Source organism: Marmota monax, unplaced genomic scaffold (genome assembly GCF_021218885.2).
Source record: "Marmota monax isolate L192 unplaced genomic scaffold, Marmota_monax_Labrador192_F-V1.1 WCK01_AAM20220418_F8-fsc00015, whole genome shotgun sequence".
Classification (NCBI taxonomy): Eukaryota; Metazoa; Chordata; class Mammalia; order Rodentia; family Sciuridae; genus Marmota; species Marmota monax.
Genome location: NW_026692194.1, coordinates 5,325,495 through 5,347,261, shown reverse-complemented (window position 1 = coordinate 5,347,261; position 21,767 = coordinate 5,325,495). Strand labels below are relative to the sequence as shown.

The 21,767-nt window shown below is 34.4% G+C and overlaps 1 protein-coding gene across 19 annotated transcripts in view; it reads right to left on the bottom strand.

Annotated features, from left to right (window-relative positions):
• The window catches only part of Wdpcp (WD repeat containing planar cell polarity effector), a 527,720-nt gene that overhangs the window by 181,766 nt on the left and 324,187 nt on the right, over positions 1–21,767 (bottom strand). For all 19 annotated transcript variants that reach the window (XR_009224962.1, XR_009224964.1, XM_058572736.1 and 16 more), the window contains one exon: positions 18,794–18,917. Coding sequence is in view for 17 of the 19 variants with exons in the window: in XM_058572736.1 (XP_058428719.1) it covers positions 18,794–18,917 (124 nt within the window). In the remaining 2 variants the exon portion in view is untranslated. The remainder of the gene's footprint in view (positions 1–18,793; positions 18,918–21,767) is intronic.

Here is a 21,767-nt window from a genome sequence, read left to right as displayed (position 1 = left end):
TAATATTTATTTTTTAGTTTTCGGCAGACACAACATCTTTGTTTTTTGTATGTGGTGCTGAGGATTGAACCTGGGACGCACGCATGCCAGGCAAGCGCGCTACCTCTTGAGCCACATCCCCAGCCCACCATTATTCTTTTATTTTTTTATAATTTTTATTGTTGGTTGTTCAAAACATTACATAGTTCTTTTTTTTTATTTAAAATTAACATTTTTCTTTATTTTTTCATAATAAACATGACTACATTTTTTGCAATCTTCTGTAAAGTGCACAAAAGTTATTTTTTTTTCTTTTCTTTTTTTTTAGATTTTTTTTATGTTTTTTTTTATTGGTTGTTCAAAACATTACAAAGCTCTTGACATATCATATTTCATACATTAGATTCAAGTGGGTTATGAACTCCCATTTTTACCCCAAATACAGATTGCAGAATCACATCGGTTACACATCCACATTTTTACATAAGGCCATATTAGTAACTGTTGTATTCCTCTACTATCCCCCCTCCCCTCCCCTCTCATCTTCTCACTCTACCCAATCTGCTGTAATTTAATTCTCTCCCTTGTTTTTTTTCCCTTTCCCCTCACAACCTCTTATATGTAATTTTGTATAACAATAAAGGTCTCCTTCCATTTCGATGCAATTTCCCTTTTCTCTCCTTTTCTCTCTCATTATATCAAAGAAGACATTTGGCATTTGTTTTATAGGGATTGGCTAGCTTCACTTAGCATAATCTGCTCTAATGCCATCCATTTCCCTGCAAATTCCATGATTTTGTCATTTTTTAGTGCTGTGTAATACTCCATTGTGTATAAATGCCATATTTTTTTTAATCCATTCATCTATTGAAGGGCATCTGGGATGGTTCCACGGTCTAGCTATTGTGAATTGTGCTGCTATGAACATCGATGTAGCAGTGTCCCTGTAGCATGCTCTTTTTAGGTCTTTAGGGAATAGACCAAGAAGGGGAATAGCTGGGTCAAATGGTGGTTCCATTCCCAGCTTTCCAAGAAATCTCCATACTGCTTTCCAAATTGGCTGCACCAATTTGCAGTCCCACCAGCAATGTACAAGTGTACCCTTTTCCCCACATCCTCGCCAGCCTTTGTTGCTGTTTGACTTCCTAATGGCTGCCAATCTTACTGGGGTGAGATGGTATCTTAGGGTGGTTTTGATTTGCATTTCTCTGACTGCTAGAGATGGTGAGAATTTTTCATGTACTTGTTGATTGATTGTATGTCCTCCTCTGAGAAGTGTCTGTTCAGGTCCTTGGCTCATTTGTTGATTGGGTTATTTGTTATCTTATTGTCTAATTTTTTGAGTTCTTTGCATACTCTGGATATTAGGGCTCTATCTGAAGTGTGAGGAGTAAGATTTGTTCCCAGGATGTAGGCTCCCTATTTACCTCTCTTATTGTTTTTCTTGCTGAGAAAAAACTTTTTAGTTTAAGTAAGTCCCATTTGTTGATTCTAGTTATTAACTTTTGTGCTATGGGTGTCCTATTGAGGAATTTGGAGCCCGACCCCACAGTATGTAGATTGTAGCCAACTTTTTCTTCTATCAGACGGTGTGTCTCTAATTTGATATCAAGCTTCTTGATCCATTTTGAATTAACTTTTGTGCATGGCGAGAGAAAGGGATTCAGTTTCATTTTGTTGCATATGGATTTCCAGTTTTCCCAGCACCATTTGTTGAAGATGCTATCCTTCCTCCATTGCATGCTTTTAGCCCCTTTATCAAATATCAGATAGTTGTAGTTTTGTGGATTGGTTTCTGTGTCCTCTATTCTGTACCATTGGTCCACCCGCCTGTTTTGGTACCAGTACCATGCTGTTTTTGTTACTATTGCTCTGTAGTATAGTTTGAAGTCTGGTATGGCTATACCACCTGATTCACACTTCCTGCTTAGCATTGTTTTTGCTATTCTGGGTCTTTTGTTTTTCCATATGAATTTCATGATTGCTTTCTCTATTTCTACAAGAAATGCCGTTGGGATTTTGATTGGCATTGCATTAAACCTATAGAGAACTTTGGGTAATATCGCCATTTTGATGATGTTAGTTCTGCCTATCCATGAACAGGGTATATTTTTCCATCTTCTAAGATCTTCTTCTATTTCTCTCTTTAGGGTTCTGTAGTTTTCATTGTATAAGTCTTTCACCTCTTTTGTTAGGTTGATTCCCAAATATTTTTTTTTTTGAGGATATTGTGAATGGAGTGGTTGTCCTCATTTCCATTTCAGAGGATTTGTCGCTGATATACAGGAATGCCTTTGATTTATGCGTGTTGATTTTATATCCTGCCACTTTGCTGAATTCATTTATTAGCTCTAATAGTTTCTTTGTAGACCCTGCTAGGTATAGAATCATGTCATCTAATTTGGGTCTGCTAGGTATAGAATCATGTCATCCGCAAATAGTGATAATTTAAGTTCTTCTTTTCCTATTTTTATGCCTTTAATTTCTTTCGTCTGTCTAATTGCTCTGGCCAGCGTTCCGAGAACTATGTTGAACAGAAGTGGTGATAGAGGGCATCCCTGTCTTGTTCCAGAATTTAGAGGGAATGCCTTCAGTTTTTCTCCATTCAGAATGATGCTAGCCTGAGGCTTAGCATAGATTGCTTTTACAATATTGAGGTATGTTCCTGTTATCCCTAGTTTTTCTAGAGTTTTGAACATAAAGGGATGCTGTACTTTGTCGAATGCTTTTTCTGCATCTATCGAGATGATCATATGGTTCTTATCTTTAAGTCTATTTATGTGGTGAATAACATTTATTGATTTCTGTATATTGAACCAGCCTTGCATCCCAGGGATGAATCCTAGTTGATCATGGTGCACAATTTTTTTGATATGTTTTTGTATCCAATTCGCCAGAATTTTATTGAGGATTTTTGCATCTAAGTTCATTGGAGATATTGGTCTGTAGTTTTCTTTCTTTGAAGTATCTTTGTCTGGTTTAGGATTCAGGGTGATGTTGGCCTCGTAGAATGAATTTGGAAGTTCTCCCTCTTTTTCTATTTCCTGGAATAGCTTGAAAAGTATTGGTATTAGTTCTTCTTTAAAGGTTTTGTAAAACTCTGCTGTATACCCATCCGTCCTGGGCTTTTCTTAGTTGGTAGTCTTTTGATGGTTTCTTCTATTTCCTCAATTGATATTGGTCTGTTTAGGTTGTCTATATCCTCCTGACTCAATCTGGGCAGATCATAATAATTTCTAATTATCTTCTGTATTTCTGAAGTGTCTGTTGTGATATTGCCTTTTTCATCCTGTATGCTAGTAATTTGAGTTCTCTCTCTTCTTCTCTTCGTTAGCATGGCTAAGGGTCTGTCGATCTTATTTATTTTTTCAAAGAACCAACTTTTAGTTTTGTCAATTTTTTCAATTGTTTCTTTTGTTTCGATTTCATTAATTTCAGCTCTGATTTTAATTATTTCTTGCCTTCTACTTCTTTTGCTGTTGTTTTGCTCTTCTTTTTCTAGGATTTTGAGATGAAGTGTGAGATCATTTATTTGTTGGTTTTTCCTTTTTTTAAGGAATGAACTCTAGGCAATGAATTTTCCTCTTAGAACTGCTTTCATTGTGTCCCATAGATTCCAATATGTTGTGTCTGTGTTTTCATTTATCTCTAAGAATTTTTTACTTTCCTCCTTGATGTCTTCTATAACCCATTGATCATTCAGTAACCTATTGTTCATTCTCCAAGTGATGCATGATTTTTCCTTCCTTCTTTTATCGTTGATTTCCAGTTTCATTCCATTATGATCAGATAAGATGCATGGTATTATCTCTACTCCTTTATAATGTCTAAGAGTTGCCCTGTGACATAATATATGATCTATTTTTGAGAAGCATCCATGTGCTGCTGAGAAAAAAGTGTAACTGCTTGATGTTGGGTGGTATATTCTATATATGTCAATTAAGTCTAAGTTATTAATTGTATTATTGAGCTCTATAGTTTCTTTATTCAACTTTTGTTTGGAAGATCTGTCCAGTGGTGAGAGAGGTGTGTTGAAGTCTCCCATAATTATTGTATGGTGGTCTATTAGACTGTTGAACTTGAGAAGAGTTTGTTTGATGAACATAGCTGCACCATTGTGTGGAGCATATATATTTATGATTGTTATATCTTGTTGGTGTATGGTTCCCTTGAGCAGTATGTAGTGTCCCTCTTTATCCCTTTTGATTAACTTTGGCTTGAAATCTATTTTATTTGATATGAGTATGGGCACTCCTGCTTGTTTCTGAAGTCCATATGAGTGATATGATTTTTCCCAACCTTTCACCTTCAGTCTATGTATGTCTTTTCCTATCAAATGCGTCTCCTGTAGGCAGCATATTATTGGATCATTTTTTTATCCATTCTACTAGCCTGTGTCTCTTAATTGGTGAGTTTAAGCCATTAACATTTAGGGTTATTATTGAGATATGGATTGTTCTTCCAGCCATATTTGTTTATTTATGTTACTTAACATGGTTTGTTTTTCCTCTTTGATTATTTTTTCCCCTTTACTGTACTACCTCCCACTGTTGGTTTTCATTGTTATTTTCCATTTCCTCTTCTTGTAGTGTTTTGCCGAGGATGTTTTGAAGAGATGGTTTTCTAGCTGCAAATTCTTTTAACTTTTGTTTATCGTGGAAGGTTTTAATTTCATCTTCCATCCTGAAGCTTAATTTTGCTGGATACACAATTCTTGGTTGGAACCCATTTTCTTTCAGTGTTTTAAATATGTTGTTCCAGGATCTTCTAGCTTTCAGAGTCTGTGTTGAAAGATCAGCTGTTATCCTGATTGGTTTACCCCTAAATGTAATCTGCTTCCTTTCTCTTGAAGCTTTTAAAATTCTCTCCTTATTCTGTATGTTGGACATCTTCATTATAATGTGTCTAGGTGTGGATCTCTTATGATTTTGCACATTCAGCGTCCTGTAGGCTTCTAGGATTTGGGATTCTGTCTCATTCTTCAAGTCTGGGAAGTTTTCTCGTATTATTTCATTGAATAGACTGCTCATTCCTTTGGTTTGGAGCTCTGTACCTTCCTGTATCCCAATGACTCTTAAGTTTGGTCTCTTAATGTTATCCCATATTTCTTGGATGTTCTGCTCATGGTTTCTTAACAGTCTTGCTGAGCTGTCTATGTTCTTTTCCAGTTGAAATACTTTGTCTTCATTGTCTGATGTTCTATCTTCTAAGTGTTCTACTCTGCTGGTAGTATTCTCATTTGAGTTTTTAAGTTGGTTTATTGCTTCCTGCATTTCTAGGATTTCTGTTTGTTTGTTTTTTATAACCTCTATCTGCCTGTATAGTTGATCCTTTGCTTCTTGCATTTGTTTATGTAATTCATTGTTGAAGTGATCTTTCATTGTCTGATTTTGCTGTCTAATGTCTTCCTTGAGACTCCAGATCATCTGAAGCATGTAAATCCTGAATTCTTTATCTGACAATCCATCTGCTGCAGCTATTACCTCTTCTAAAGTTGAGTTGACCTGCATTGCTTGTGGTCTTTTCTTTCCTTGTCTTTTCATACTGCTTGCGTTTCTTTCTGCTTGGTAAAACTGTTGTGTTATTGAATTTTCCCCCTATATATTTATATTGCTCTTGTATCGTTGCAAAGTCTCCCTTGCAGGGGCGGGCGGCGGTTGTGCTCCTCCTCCAATTGGGGTGATCTATCACGCAGGTGGGCCGCTGGCCCCCTTCTCCGGGACGCGCGGTCTGCCTACCTTGCGGGTGGCAGCTGGGCCCTTCCTCCAATTTGGGTGATGTGTCTACCATGCTGGCGGGCTTCTGGGCCTGTTCTGCCGGTTGGTCGCAGGTTTGCCTACCTTGCAGGCGCGGGCAGCGGGCGGTGGCTCTGCTCTGCCCCTCCTCCAATTGGGGTGACGTGTCTACCACGCCAGCGGGCCGCTTGGCCTGTTCTGCAGGTCGGTTGCAGGTCTGCCTACCTTGCAGCACAGGCGGCGGCTCTGTTCTGCACCTCCTCCAATTGGGGTGACGTGTCTACCACGCCGGCGGCGGGCTGCTGGGCCTGTTCTTCCGGTCAGTCACAGGTCTGCCTACCTTGCAGGCGCGGGCGGTGGCTCTGCTCTGCCTCTCCTCCAATTGGGGTGACGTGTCCCCCTTGCTGGCGGGCCGCTGGGCCTTTTCTGCCGGTTGGTCGCAGGTCTACCACGCTGGCAGGCTGCTGGGCCTGTTCTGCTGGTCGGTCAAAGGTCTACCACGCCAGCAGGCTGCTGGGCCTGTGCTGCTGGTCGGTCGCAGGTCTGCCTACCTTGCAGCGCAGGCGGTGGCTCTGCTGTGCCCCTCCTCCAATTGGGGTGACGTGTCTACCATGCCGGCGGGCCGCTGGGCCTGTTCTGCCGGTCGGTCCCTTTTTTTTTTTAATATTTATTTATTTATTTATTTTAGTTTGTTTTTGGCGGACACAACATCTTTGTCCAGGCGAGCGCACTACCGCTTGAGCCACATCCCCAGCCCACCATTATTCTTTACTAGACAAGAATTACGCTATGTGGAAGTAAGGGGGTTAATGATGACTATTTGTAGACAATATAATATTCACCTTGAAAGGCTAAAATTATGACCTGCAAAACTGTTAGAAATAATTTTTAAATTTTCAAAAAAGTAATACAGTACAAAGCTAATATACAAACATAGGTAGTTTCTTATATACCAGGAACTAACACTTATGACATTGAAAAGAAGTCCCAGCCAAAATGTAAAAAAAAAAAAAAAAAAAAAAACGGGGCCGGGGTTGTGGTTCACTGATAGAGTGCATGCCTAGCACAAGTGAGGCTCTGGGATTCAATCCCCAGCACCACATGAAAATAAACAAGCAAAATAAAGGTATTGTGTCCATCTACAACTAAAAAGAAATAATAAAAAAATTTAAAAAAATATTCAGGGAAAACTAAACTAGGAACATGCACAAAAAAAAAATATTTAGTGATGGGCTGGGGCTGTGATGGGCACTTGTTTAGCACTGGGTTCAATCCTCAGCCCCACATAAAAATAAAAAAATTTTAAAAAGGTATTATGTCCATCTACAACAACAAAAATATATGTAAAAATTAGTGATATAAAGGAAAATTTGAATAAAATGGAAAGAACTCATTTTTCAGAAGAAAGCAATATTATAAACATGTTGATTCTTCCTAAAATTATAATAAAAATCCTTAGGAAACCTCTTTTGTTTGTTTAGGCCCTAAAATTCCTATGAAAAATTAAAAACTTATTACAAAGTAGAAACATCTTCAAGAGTTCTTTGTATCATATACAAAGTTATATAATAAATGAAGAAGTATGCAGCAGGAATAATTATTAGAAATAAATACCGCTCATAACTTAAATATCTACAGGACCAAGAAGCCAACAGAAATATATTTAATGAGCCAGGTGGTAAAAAGCAACAAGAACTGGTGGGGGTTGTGGCAAACTGGAGAACATAAGCTTGTTGTAAGAGAGCACATATCCAATGAAACCCTAGATGATCACTCTCAAAAAACCAGGCTCAGGATTAATAAATGATCTGGGTTTAAGAAAAATCAGAAATTATGCTTTTCTCTGATATCTCAATCTTTAAATATTGACTCAAATTCATAAAATGCACACACATTTGTCTATGCGAATGTATGCATATAGAATCTAATGGATGAGCGTGACTTTCTGACTGTTGCCAAAATTTGTTCTAAAATTATGAATGTGGAAAAAGTAGGCTAACTGATCAAGAGAAAATTGTGAAAATGATGTTAGGACAATGGGTCAGATAATTGGGAGAAAATAAATCTGAAGCTGAAAATATTTCGTATACTAAAATTATTTTTAGAGAGAAAAATTTAAATGTACAACAAAAGTCATAAATATAACTGAAATAAATAAGGGCAAATAATTTTTATAATTCTGGGAAGATAAGATCTATGACAAACAAAAAAACCATAATGGAGACCACTAATATATTAATTACCCTTATAAAAAGTTCTCTTGGACCAACAACAATAACAAATCTATAATACTAGATTGAAAAACAAATAGAAAACTGGGAAAAAAGGTTGCAACACATTAAAAATATTGATACTATTAAAACTGCTTAGAAACCAATAAGAAAAAGATAAATATTATAATGGAATGAACAATTCAAAAAGAATAAAGATGATTAATAAATTTAATCATCTTTAAATTTAGAAAAGATCTACACATATGCACTAACAACATGTACAAGAATGCTCATTGCAATGTTATTTGCAAATAGCTCAAAACTGCAAAAGAAATGTCACACAACAGTTAAATAGATGTATAAATTATAGTATATACCTACAGCATTTATCATGAAAATATAAATTCAGTAATAAATATACGCATACTTCTGCCATATGCAACAACACATACTATTTTCACAAATATAATGTTGAAAAAAAGGGCAAACACAAAAGAAAACATTCATAAAAGTTCAAAAACATCAGTGGCTCAGGAGGCTGATGTTTTGAGGTTGGAGGGTCTCAAGTTCAAAGCCAGCTTCAGCAATTTAGCAAAGACCAAAAGCAACTTAGCAAGACCCTCAAAATAAAAAATAAAAAGGGCTAGGGATGTGGCTCAGTGGTTAAGTACCCCTACGTCCAATCCCTGATACTTAAGAAAAAAAAAGTTCAAACATAGGTAAAACATTCTACGGTATTAGGATGCAGGGCAGTGGTTACACCCAAAAAAGGAAAGAGGGTAATCGGGAGGTCACAAAGGGAGAAGGGGGTTCCCTGAAGTGCTGGTAATGTTCCATTTCTTTACTGGGGCACTGGTTCAAAGATTGTGTTTACTTTGTGATGAATATAATTTACTGAGTTAGACACTTATGATTTTTCTCACTATGTTAAGGCAATAAAAGTTTTTTAAAAAGCCATTTGGGGAAAAGAAAAACAATGAGTAAAACAAAAAATAGAAAACAAACCAATACTACATGCAATTTTACTACTCTACTAAATCTATGTCTGACAGTGTATATAAAAGCATTCTCAGCAATCACCTTTCAGCACTACATCTTTCTCTCTAGAACTATTTACTAAACTGACTGTGTTGCCTCCCATGCTCTAAGGTCAGATTCTCAAATAATATAAAAACATTTACCTTTTTCTCTAACAGTCTGATCTTGTTTGCAAAAAACAAATACCCCACCTATATAACATTACATCACTCATTCTTCTCAATGCTCCAGTTAATAAATAACATGGTAAGAGCATGTCTATACAGTTTAGCAAAATAAATTTTACATGTTGGTCAAAGTTTGGTAAAACACTTGTAACAGGGCCACTGTGCCAGTTAAGATTAGATTAGAAAAGGGGGAATGAAGAAAAGTGAAGCAGGATAGGAATAGGAAAGACAGTAGAATAAATCAGATACAACTTTCCTACGTTCATATAAGAATACACGACCCGTAAATTTCCCCACCACGAACAACCACAAGAATAAAATCCCAATTAGAATAAGTTATACTCCATGTATGTATGTCAAAATACATTCCACTGTCATGTATATCTAAAAAGAACAAATAAAAAAATATTGGGGAAAAAGCAGTACAGAAATATTATCTTGGGATGGGGTTGTAGCTCAGTGGTGGAGTGCTTGCTAGTACATGTAAGTCACTGGGTTTGATCCTCAGCACATTAAAAAAATAAATAAAGGTTTTGTGTCCATATACAACAAAAAAATATTTAAAAAGAAATATTACCTGTTGCTAGCTGTATTAAAAATAAGCATAACTATGTGTGTATATATCTGTGTGTAAAAAAGAACTTTTATAAAACTAAAACAGTAAAGCTTAAAATATAAGAAAGAATAACAAACCTATACTTTGCTGTTTCCATTAAGCCACATGATCTAAAAATCTATGAACTTTACCATAGAGTTTCACACACAACAATGCAAGGGAGAAGCAAGTTATGGTAGTGGTTGGTGTAAAAGTTGAAAGTATTTTAGCCATTCTCTGAAGATAGGTCCCTTAGTAGAATTAAGTATGATAATCACAATGATAGTAATAATATATGAAAAGATAATAATATGTGTAGCTCCAAATATAAGTTACAGATTAGAAGAAAATACTGCAAACCACATATCTGACAAAGGATGAGTATTTATAAGTATTTATAAGGGAAACTATAAACTTAACAGTTAAAAAAATACAAATTAGAAAATGGTCAAAAGTTATTAAAATATTTCACCAAAGGACATTAATGGCAAATAATAGTATGAAAAGATGTTCAACATTATTATCCATTATATTGTGGACATTAAAGCCACAATGTAATATCATTACATATCTCTGAGAATGGCTAAATTAATTTTCAAAAATGATAGCACTAAATACTGGCACCAAATGTAGAGAAACAGAATTGTTCACATATTACTGGTGGAACCATCAAATACAATCACTTTGGATAAGTTTGGCATTTTCTTAAAAACAAAATAAAACAAACAACTAAACATGCAATTATCCTATAACCCAGCAACTATACTCCTGGGCATTTATCCCAGAAAAATTAAAATTTATGTTCACATAAAAACCAGTATATAAATGTTTATAGCAGTGTTAGTTATAATAGGCAAAAGCTGAAAACAACCCAGATATCCTTCAGTGAGTGACTGGTTAAACTAAAAGTGGTACATTCATATCATGGAGTACTACTCAGTAATAGGAATGAACTACTGATGTATGTAACAATTTGGATCAATTTCTACAATATTAGTGCTGAGTGAAAAAAGCCAATCCTCTAAAAGGTTACATACTATTTAATTCCATTTATATAACATTCTTAAAATGACAAATTTATAAAAATGAACAAATTGGTGGGTGCCAAGGACTTGGAAGGGGATGGAGTGGGAGGAAAGTGGGTAATTATAAAAGGGCAAATGAGAAATCCTATGGTGTTAAAAATGCTCTGTATCTTGACTACATTAATGTCAATCAGCTGTGTATGATATATTACTGTCATTTTGTAAGATCTTACCATTGAGGGAACTGGGTCAGGGTACTAGAATCTATTATTTCTCACATTTGCATGAGTCTATAATTTTCTCAAAATTAAGTTTAATTTTTAAAAATAATAACTGTGTTGTGTGCTTGAGGATTGCTTCTGTTTGAAAAGTAACCTAGAGCCTAAGAGACAAAGTTGCCTTTTTGCATCTCTTGCCACTGCTGGAACTGTTTATTCCCAGTTATCTTTCCCTACCATTTCCCCCACTGTCACAGAAGCTCAGTATTATCATATGTGGACCCAAATCCACTGCTGTGTTGGCACACCTAGGTTGGTCCCATCTCTATTGTGTTTGGTATGTCAAAAATTGCCTCCCCCAACTTCTTATTGCTAGGATCTATGAAGTACATTTACTCAACAAACTCTCGTTTCTGAAGTAATTAATACAATATTATTGTTAAGTATTATATTTAAATTCAGGTTAAATTAATTAAATTTCTTAAGATAAATCAAATACTAAGTTATAAAATTTGGAAGGCCATAAATCATTATAATATCTAATATTTTTTTCAATCCCTAAGAACCAACTTTTGCCCCTTTGAGGGCAATATTGCCCCACTGAAAATGCATTTTTAGAAGGAGATGCTTTCTTTAAAAATTAAATGAAAACCTGACCATCAAACCAGGAGGATAATCTTCTGGTTTAGGGGACTGAGTGCAGTCATGTGAGATTTCCCTATATTTTTAGGCTCTTTTCAACCCTGAATTTTCATAATATTATTCCTCAGGATCCTTTAAATAGAAGATTCAAATCTCTGTTCTCTAAGCTAAATTTTTCCTACTTACTGGGTTCTACATTTTCCAAGTCTAAGGGAACAATTATGAAATATCAGTAGTAAATTATAAAGAATGGCACACCAAACAGTTCAGTGTAGGTTCAAATACCATTTGCCACAATGTTTACCTGACTCAGTTAATAATATTCACAACCACTGTCTGATAACATACAAGGTATAAATGATATTACATTTTTTTATGGTGAAACTTGATTCTGGGAGTACTAGATGAATTCAGGATCTTACATCAATTGAAGGTACCACTCTGCATTAAGCCATTGCCAAAGTTGCCCAACGTCTGCCCCAGGCCATTTTCTCTTACTTTAGACCCAGTGAGCTGATAACCAGGAACTCTCAATTAGTCCTTCCATTAGGTAAAAAGAAGGGCTACCCAAAGAAAGCCAGTACTAAGAGATCAAAAGACTGTAGTTTGGGGCTGAAGTGTAGCTCAGTGGCAGAGTGCTTGCCCCTCACATGTGAGGTACTGGGTTCGAGCCTCAGCACCACATGAAAATAAATAAACAAAATAAAGATATTGTGTCCATGTATAACTAAAAATATATATATTTAAAAAAAGACTAGTTTTAGGTCCTGGTCCTAATGTACTATAAGAAAAAAAAATTCTTTTTAATTTTTGAAAAAAAAAAGTCAAGAAGTAAAGTTCTAAAGATCATTTGGTCCACATTTATCTAATTTTTTTTTTTACTCTCTACAACACCACAATCAATATTAAGCATTCATTGTGCCCTTACTAATAATGTGCCAACCTATATCTTAAGTTCTAGTTACATGCATTATTACGTTAATTCTCACAATATACTACAGTGGTAAGTATCATGATTATCCTTATTTATAAATTAAGAAGTGGAAGCTAAAGGATACTAAGAATGTGCCCATGTTCAAACTTTCTTGTTATTCACTATATTAGACTGCAGTATGTAGCCCTCCTTTTACAAAGTACCTCTGGAGAAAGAACTCCTTATTTCCTGAGGAGGTTTACTTCATAGTGTGGTGGTAAAGAGAAAGGAGTTTGAGGTCAGCTGGACCCACACAAGAATTTGGTTCTACCTATTGTTTATGAGCAAGTTAAGTAATCTAAGTGTCTTCATCTAGAAAACAGGAATAAAAATGTCTTCATGTCTTCATACTGGGATGTGGGGATTAAATGTGATCATGCTTCTGGGGTTGGGGTTGTGGCTCAGTGGTTAAGCGCTTGCCTAGCACGTGTGAAACACTGGGTTTGATCCATAGCACCACATAAAAATAAATAAATAAAGGTATTGTGTCCATCTTCAACTAAAACAAATTTTTTTAAATGTAATCATGTTTTAAAAAGTCTTTAGCTTTAAATAGTGGTACATATTAAATAGTAGCTATTCACATAATGGTACATATAGCCTCTCTCTACAAATGTGCATAATAATCATTATTTTTAAAAAAGGAACTAAAATTACTGGGGACAGGGAGTATATAGGAACTCAGTACCTTCCATTCACCTTTGTTGTGAGCCTAATACTATTCTAAAAATAAAGTTTATTAAGTATAAAACAAATAGCCAGAAAAAAATGAGGGAAAACAATCATACATTAAAAAAATTAAAGCCAATTTTCTTTCAATTGTTAATGTTTTAAGAAACTGATTATTTCCACGATTGGTAGGATGAGATGAGTGATTTCACAGAATGATAACAGGAAAATTGTACAATAAGTATCAAGAATCTTCAAAATGCAACAAGTTTGTGAAATATATAGTGTATATGTGCATATGTGTGTGTATATATATATTTATATGAGTGTGCATGGTATAAGTATATCAACTATGTACAAGAAACGTTTCTTGAAGCAATGTTTATAATAGCAAAAAATTGGAAATAGTTCATATCTGTTTACAGGAGGATGTAGATCTATGTTTATTAATGTGACAAGAGGGTCATGATATTTAAATTATAGGGAAAAAAATCGTATGTTATGTCTACAATCAGAAGCTATTTTTGTTTTGAAAAAAATGCAGCTTTATGTTTCAAAAAATGGCAATGGCTTTGTATAGTGTGAGGATCAGGAAAACTTAAATTAATGGGAAGGCTTTGGGTTTAAACAACTTTTATTTATAAAATCAATAACCAAAAGACAAACATGTGCCCTTGCATAGCAATAACCACATGTAATCAGAGTGCTCATTAAAGATTTTACCAAAGTAATCCTCTTTTTTTCAACCACTTCAATACTCTGAGGTCCATAAACTAGGAAGTCTGAGAAAATCTAGTATTTGTTCCTCCATCTGTCTATAATTTAGACAGAGATGATCCTCAATTTCCCAGGTACTGACCAAACTGAAGTATCTTTTTCTATAAAATGTAATGAGATAAATATAATAAGAATCAGAATCTACAGCAAACTGAATCCTTTATTATGTGAACATGCTTATGTGTGGGGAAAGAAAAGACATTGGGGGTAATTCAAAAAATATCGAATGATACTTATCCTTCTCTAGGAAGCAGATGCTTGAGGGCTATCTATAACTAGAAATAAGGTTACATCACCAATTCATAGTTTTTTGAATATAACACAGTTCTGTTAAGTTTAAATACATAATAAAACAAAGGATTATTATTTCTACACTGTAAAAACACAATGGAAACAAATGTATCTCATAGAGCTAGACACAGTCTATTTTGTTATTGACGCTCATGTTTTATATATCATTGTTGTTCCTTGAGCTGTGATATCTGCAGATGTAATAATTTTTTTTTTGAGAGAGAGAGAGAGAGAGAATGAATTTTTTTAATATTTATTTTTTAGTTTTCGGTGGACACAATATCTTTATTTTATTTTTATGTGGTGCTGAGGATCGAACCCAGCACCCCGCGCATGCCAGGCGAGTGCGCTACTGTTTGAGCCACATCCCTAGCCCAGATGTAATAAATTTGCCTAATAAATTCTTTATGGTTTTTCTCTGCAGGAAAACTAGACTAATAGATGCACAGCATTTGGATACTTTGCTCCCCCGCCCCCACCAGGGGGCTCACAACCTGACTAGCTGTGAAAGGGAAGCCTTGAGGAAGAAGGGCCAGGTATACAAAATTTTTTCATGGCATGGCCTTTATGTGATTTGTGTCTATGTTCTGTCAGTTTTGCTTGGTTTCCTAATTTATTGGTTAGCATCACAACTTTTTAAAAATTGCCTTTATGGCAGAGGACTCCCCCCATCTTATTCTCCACCCTTGGCAGGAATGGAAAAAGCTCCCTTACGAAAGGTAATCCTCCCCAACCAGCCCTAACAAAATAGATAAGTACTTCTGGATTTTATCATTATATTTTATAATACTGTTTCATCACATATCTCTCCACCTCTATCTATTCTTCTATACATCCATCAATTCATTTTTATTGTTTTTGCATTGCAAAGGAAAATGTAAATATTAGTACACTTTCCCATAAAGATTTCATAAACATAATATTGCTTAAAATAAAGCTTCCTTTCCCAAATTTTGCTTACTATTTTCTAAGCATTTTAAAAGCATGATTCTCTGTGTCACAATTGCATAACACTGTGATGTCAGAAAACTATAATCTTATATAGTAAGGAGGGGAAAATATTTTATTTTCATATGAATAATATAAGTTTCACATGTAGCACATTCATTTGAAATCTTTGTCATCAAAATTTACACATTATTATTATAGTTCCTATTTGTTTATGATGAAAAATTCTAGCTAATACTTTCCTATTCAGTACTTCCAGGATACTATGCAATTTAACTGAGGAAGAAAGGTGAATAATTACCTTCTAAACTTATTTTAAGCAAAGAAGGCCTTCTGTAGGTAAATGTTTTCCAGCTTAATGATTTCTTAAAATCATCTCTTTACATTTTATTATAATAAACACTTTACCATATCAAGGCTGTGTTTCTACTACTTTCTGTCTTTAATTTTAGAAGCAAAAATTTATATGTCCAGGGAACATTTCTTTATGAAAATCAATCACTTTAAATACATACAAAAAGATTCCAGGAAAAAAAAACATGAAAAAATAAGTTTTAAAGTTCAGATTTGTTTGAATTTGGAGGAAAGCTTTCAGGTAAACGTTAATATTTGCTAAAGACAAAAGAAGCCAAAAAAAAAAAAAAAAAAAACATGCTTGTGGAATTCCTCTATTGTCTTCAGAACATTTACTTTAATAATCTACATAATATACTTGTCCATTATCCCAAATTCATACTACGGCCCTACCCTTTCCATGCTAGATGAAATTAAAATCAATCTAATATTTAATTCTTACTTCTCCAAAGAGTCCAGTCTGGATTCAGGCAATCTGAGTCCCATGTGAGTGATCCTAGGTACTTCCCTAATCTCCATGAGGCTCCTTTTCTTCATCTTTAATTTAATAATCTCTATGATGGTCTTTACTGTTTAGGACTTGTTTCATCATTTAATAACCTTTTTAAAGGGGTATTAAAATGACTAATCAAAGCACAGGGAGTAATACAATTGTAGTCCTTCACAAATACCAAAAGGCCTTTGGTTTGTTTCTCTACCCTTAAGCAGGAAAACTTCTTGGCAGCAGATGAAACAAAAGAATGGGTGCAACTTAAGCTATCTCATTTAATTTTTTTCTAAACTTTATTTTCTTTTTTCATAATGCTATGTATAGCTTACTATCAAAAGAATAACTGATAAACATTCATTATAAATGAAATAGTAGGAAAGCACTAAAACAAAAAAAAACTAAAAAGCTAGTATACCACAAGGGAAAACATCCAATTTCAGATGTAACCACAATGCAAGCTAAAGTCTAATAATAATGATAGCATTAATAATAATTAGGGGTCTGGGGTGGTGGCTCAGCAGTAGAGTGCTCACCTAGCACGTGTGAGGCACTGGGTTCAGTCCTCAGCACCACATAAAAATAAATAGATAAAAATAAAGGTATTGTGTCCAACTACAACTAAAAAATATTTTTAAAATAGTCACTTTATCAAAAGTAGCTCCAAAAGAGTTGGGAAACTATATTTGAATAAAACCAATAAACAAAAAATTTGCACATTTGTAGAATATGTGCATTCTAGGATCAGCAAGAAGGTTGCATAATAGGATGTTTAGGCAAAAACCAAACAACTACATAAAGTCAGAAAGACCAAAGACACAGTAAAGCCATCAAGAATATGCTCCCAACACTTCTATTTTATTCATGTTCATCTTTTTAAACTCTTCAGGCAGCAGCTTAACTAATTAAAATTACCCAGAAACAGGAAAAACTAAATAGCAATGAGAGCAAAGTCCTAGGTCCAAATAAATGTGACATCAGCCCCAGCATTTTTGACATATTCATGGAAGCCAGCCTCATTCGGGGTAAAGAATCTCTTGAATATGCTAAAGTTATTCAGATAAAAAGGCAAGATTCAATTACAGATAATAACTCTTGCAATATATTTACACTTCAGCTTCTAAAAATACTGTTTTCCAAAGGCTTAACTGCTTTGTAGAGTTCAAAGTGTCACTTTATATATAGAAAATTAAGTATAGAGTATGAATATCTACACAACAAAAAATATCTCCTCAAGCCCTGACCAATCTGAAGTTTCTCCCCTTTTTGGGCAGTCAAGCATATTTATCAATCAGCCTACTCTTGAGTGGATGACCATTTTCAGTTATTTTACAAGGTAGCATCTAAAATACACACAACAAACGATAGATAAATGGTCTTAAGAGTAAGGAGCAGAGGATCAAAAAAAAAAAACAGTTCAAGATCCAGCACCATCAGTAATCTGTTATTTCATCTAATCCAACCACTTACCATATTGGCCTCAGTTTACTCATTTGTCAAATGATAATACCCCCTTTACAGGGTTGTTCTGACTGAAAAAATTAGAGAATATATATTTAAGTCTTTGAAAGAGTTAAAAGGCATTATAACAGATTACATTATTAGTAAAATTTAAAAATTCCAAAAATCAACCCAACTTCCTTTTGGTACACACAATTGAAAATTCTATTACGTTCTATTTTAAAACATATTGTATACAAGAGTATACCACACATACACACATACACACAAAAAAAGCAGTAATCATTTTTAACAGACCCTGATATGTACCACTCGTCTTAAGAAATGGAACATAGTACTAATACCTAGAGGATTACATTCCATGTGCCTGCCTGTTCTGTCATACTTGTTTTCACTTACTCTACATCATTCTAAATTTTGTGCCAATCACTTCCTTTCTTTTATATGGTATCACATTTATATGTGCTCTAATCTCTTTTTATCTGTCCATCCTTTTATCTTCCTTCCATCCATCCGTTCTGTTTTCTGAATTATATATATATATATATATATATATATATATATATATATATAATATATATATAAATGCTAAAATACTTGTCCTTCAATTTCTATAGTATTGTTCTCAGAGCAATTTTTGACATTATTATCTAATTTGTAACATATCTCAAGGTTAAAAGAACATATTATAACCAGGGAAAGCAGAGAAAATTAGGTACAGTAAAATTATTAATCTGCCCCATTATTTGATAATGAATGAATCTTTCTATAGTCATTCTGAAAGTAAAGCAAACCAATTACTGTCTCAGAACTTTATAGCATATTCTTATATTTAGTTTTAATTTAAATGAAAACATTTCTCTAATGCTAGGAGCAAAATGAGTTAATATTTTTATATTGATTTTACATAGCTGGTATTTTTTGCTTTAATATCAAAGGGGAAAGAATATTAAAGAATACAGGTCACACTTAGAAAATATAGTAAAGCTAAAAAAAAAAATAAAAGAATACCGGTGATGTAAAAGTCCCAAACAATATTAAAATATTTCCTTAAAGGAAAATAAGAACAAATTAAATAAAAAATATCAAGAGAAGTAATGTTTTTCTTTGAATGGATGGACTGTCAGAAAATAGCCAGATTATGGAATGTTCTCATTAAAGATGGCAGCTCCTGAAATTGGTAGTTAGTCTGACACAAATCAGTCCAAATACAGCATTCACCTTAGCAAGTGGTGGAAGAATCTCCTTGCATATCTGCTGATCTGGTCTCTATATTCCAAAATAGTTGTATCCAGAAGTGGTCGTGTTGGAGCATAGAAGGTTCCAAGGCTTGCCTCAAGCTGTGCTGTGGAATTCAAACATAGCAGCACTAAAACAAGTGAAACTCCTTCAATTACAACAGAATACTCGTGTTTGCAGTCAGTCAGGTTTTTCGAACTTGGATGAAATGTGAGCTTGTTGCAGGAAAGATGAAATTAAAATATGACAGCTGGTACAAAAACAAACCTGTGTATAAACTTTCACTTGAGGCAAAGCTGACAATGACTCTGAGCAACAAAAAGCTGTCAAAACTGAAGAAATCCATAATGAACCAACCTCTCACCACAAATGGGTAATTAAAATAGTGACTCATCAAAGTTACACAGTTTGAACTAGTATTTCCTGTAAAATCAACTTGCAGTGTGCTCAACATTTACTCTTTTTAGCTGAAAAGAGAAAACTAACCTTTTCACATGGGAAATTGAAGTCAGCATAGTAGAAATGGTTTTTAAAACAATACAAATAAAAACAACAATACAATTAAAAACAGTGAGACCACCTCTCTACAACAATTTTAACAGGGCTGTGAAAGTCCCTATATTTTCCTAAATCCTGTCCTAAGCAACAAGATTCTTGGTTTTGTTAGTGAAAACTAACACCCTGGGAGAAGAAAGGAGGACTGAAAAAGCAAGTTTTGATAAACAAGGAGGACTAGAGATTAGGGGGAAAATACACATTTTGATAAACAAGGGGGATAGAAAATAGGGGGAAAATGCAAAAAATGTCTGGTCTTCTATCAAGGCATGCCTATGGGACTGTGCTTCAGCCCAGAAATACCTGAAAGTTAAGTAATTACCGTAATGGTGAGAGTATGTGTATGTATGAGAACACTACAGTTCACAGTTAGACTCCTCTGATTTTTTTTATGCTGCCAGTACTGGGTTGAATAAACAATTCATTATTTAGCAAAACTCTTTAGTTGTAGGCACATTTGTGTTTGAAAGTATTAAATTCCTCATCAGAGTAATTGCTATGGACTTGGCTAAGCTGTTAGTAATTTCTTTTTTTAATCATAAATCTAGACAGTAAAGTAAGATGAACTTTAGAGGTATTTTCTTTCAAAGCAGCAGTCAATTTAGATTAAAATTGAATATAGCAATGCTATTGTGAAAACAAGCCAGATTCTCTTGCCATTGCTTGTTTTCTTGACAGCATGTTTCGTACATCTGAAATGTTCGAACCTACATGGAATACTTGTAACTCCCAGCACAGTTATAGATTCATTAGATATCCCAGCTTGATGTTTAAGGCAGAAATGAAGATCTCAAAGATAACCACAACATGGTTACAAATAAAAGAGCTCACTGGGTTCCACTAATAAAAGGAAAACAAATTACCATGTCAAATTTGTTAGCTTCAGATAGAATAAATCTCAACAGAGAAGAACTCTGAATGTTTTAGAAATGTGTTTTGCAGTTACTTAGGGGGAAATGCACATATCTACTTAAAATGTACATATTCTGATAACCCAGCATCATGCAAGCATTTTATTTTAATAGGCTACTATCATAAAAGCTTTTTATTTCCCTATCTCCCCAATATGGTTCCTTGAAAATATCCTTTATTAGAGCAAGAATCTGATAATGCCCATTTGTGTATTCCTTAACAATATTTCTTATGACATAGTAATCTTACAACATAAATTCACTAGGTGCAGCAATTTCTCAGTGTCCTGACAGTCAATATTTTATCTTTTCTACTTTTATACTTTTCTTCTTTAAGTATAAATTTAGGGTCTCTTATATAGATTTTATGTATCATCATAGGCTTCCTTTAGGGAACGTGTTTTTGTTATTTCTTTTTATGTACCCAATTTTGAGGTCTTGGGAGTATATCAATACTAATAAATAATTACTTGAGATAGTTCTGCAGGCAGAAATATTACAGCAATATATTATACTCTAATAAACTTGGAGTTAAACTTTCTTTTTTATTGTTAACTAATACTCATTGAGTACCTTTTGTGGGCCAAGCATTGTAGAAGACAGTGAAAGTGTATCTGTTGTGGGGAATCGATGTAGGGATTGCATCCAGGGCCTCGTACATGCCACACAAGCAAGCACTCTACCACTGAGCTACATCCCCAGCCTTTTTTTTTTTTTTTCAAATTTTGTTTTGAGGCATGATCTGGCTAAACTGCCCAGGAGGGCCTCAAACTTGCAATCCTCCTACTTCGGTATCCCTAGTAGCTGAGAGTACAGGTGTGTACCATCTCACTTGGCTTGTGGAAGGAATTTTCTTAGTGTGGAAACACTGAAATCTTCATGTATGGGTTTGCACTACCTCCAAAAAGTCCATTCAACTTTTATTAAATAAATCATTATTATGGGATTTCTGTGAGTTTGCCCAAGACCCTGATACAGACTTCCTGAAGAAGTATGTTATTACTGATTATTCTTCTCTAAAACTCCTAAGATGAAAATTAACCACAGAACACTATCAAAATAAAACTTGCTTACTTTGGAAATGTAATAACAATGTAGTAAGAAAATCTATAAAAATGCACAGAAAATAGTAAGAAAGAAAATGTAAAGGACCTTTTGACATATCTTGTTTTTCCTAATTTCCTGTCTTATTACTTATGGTCAATTTCTTGTTGGCCATGATTTCCCACCATTAATATCAATGCTTATCACAAAGATGTAAATGAAGTTGCAAATTTTTGATGCAATTTATATTACATAAATGAATACCTCATAAAAGATTTATTACATTATTGTAGGTGACATATCTTGTTTGTTTGTTTTTTTCTTTTTAACAATAAACATCTAGTATCCCTATAGGCAAAGTTACTTATTGAGTAAAGGTAGGAAAAATCCAAGCAGACAGAAAGGACAGAGGTGTCAAAAGCACAAGTTTGAAGATTGAAAACAAG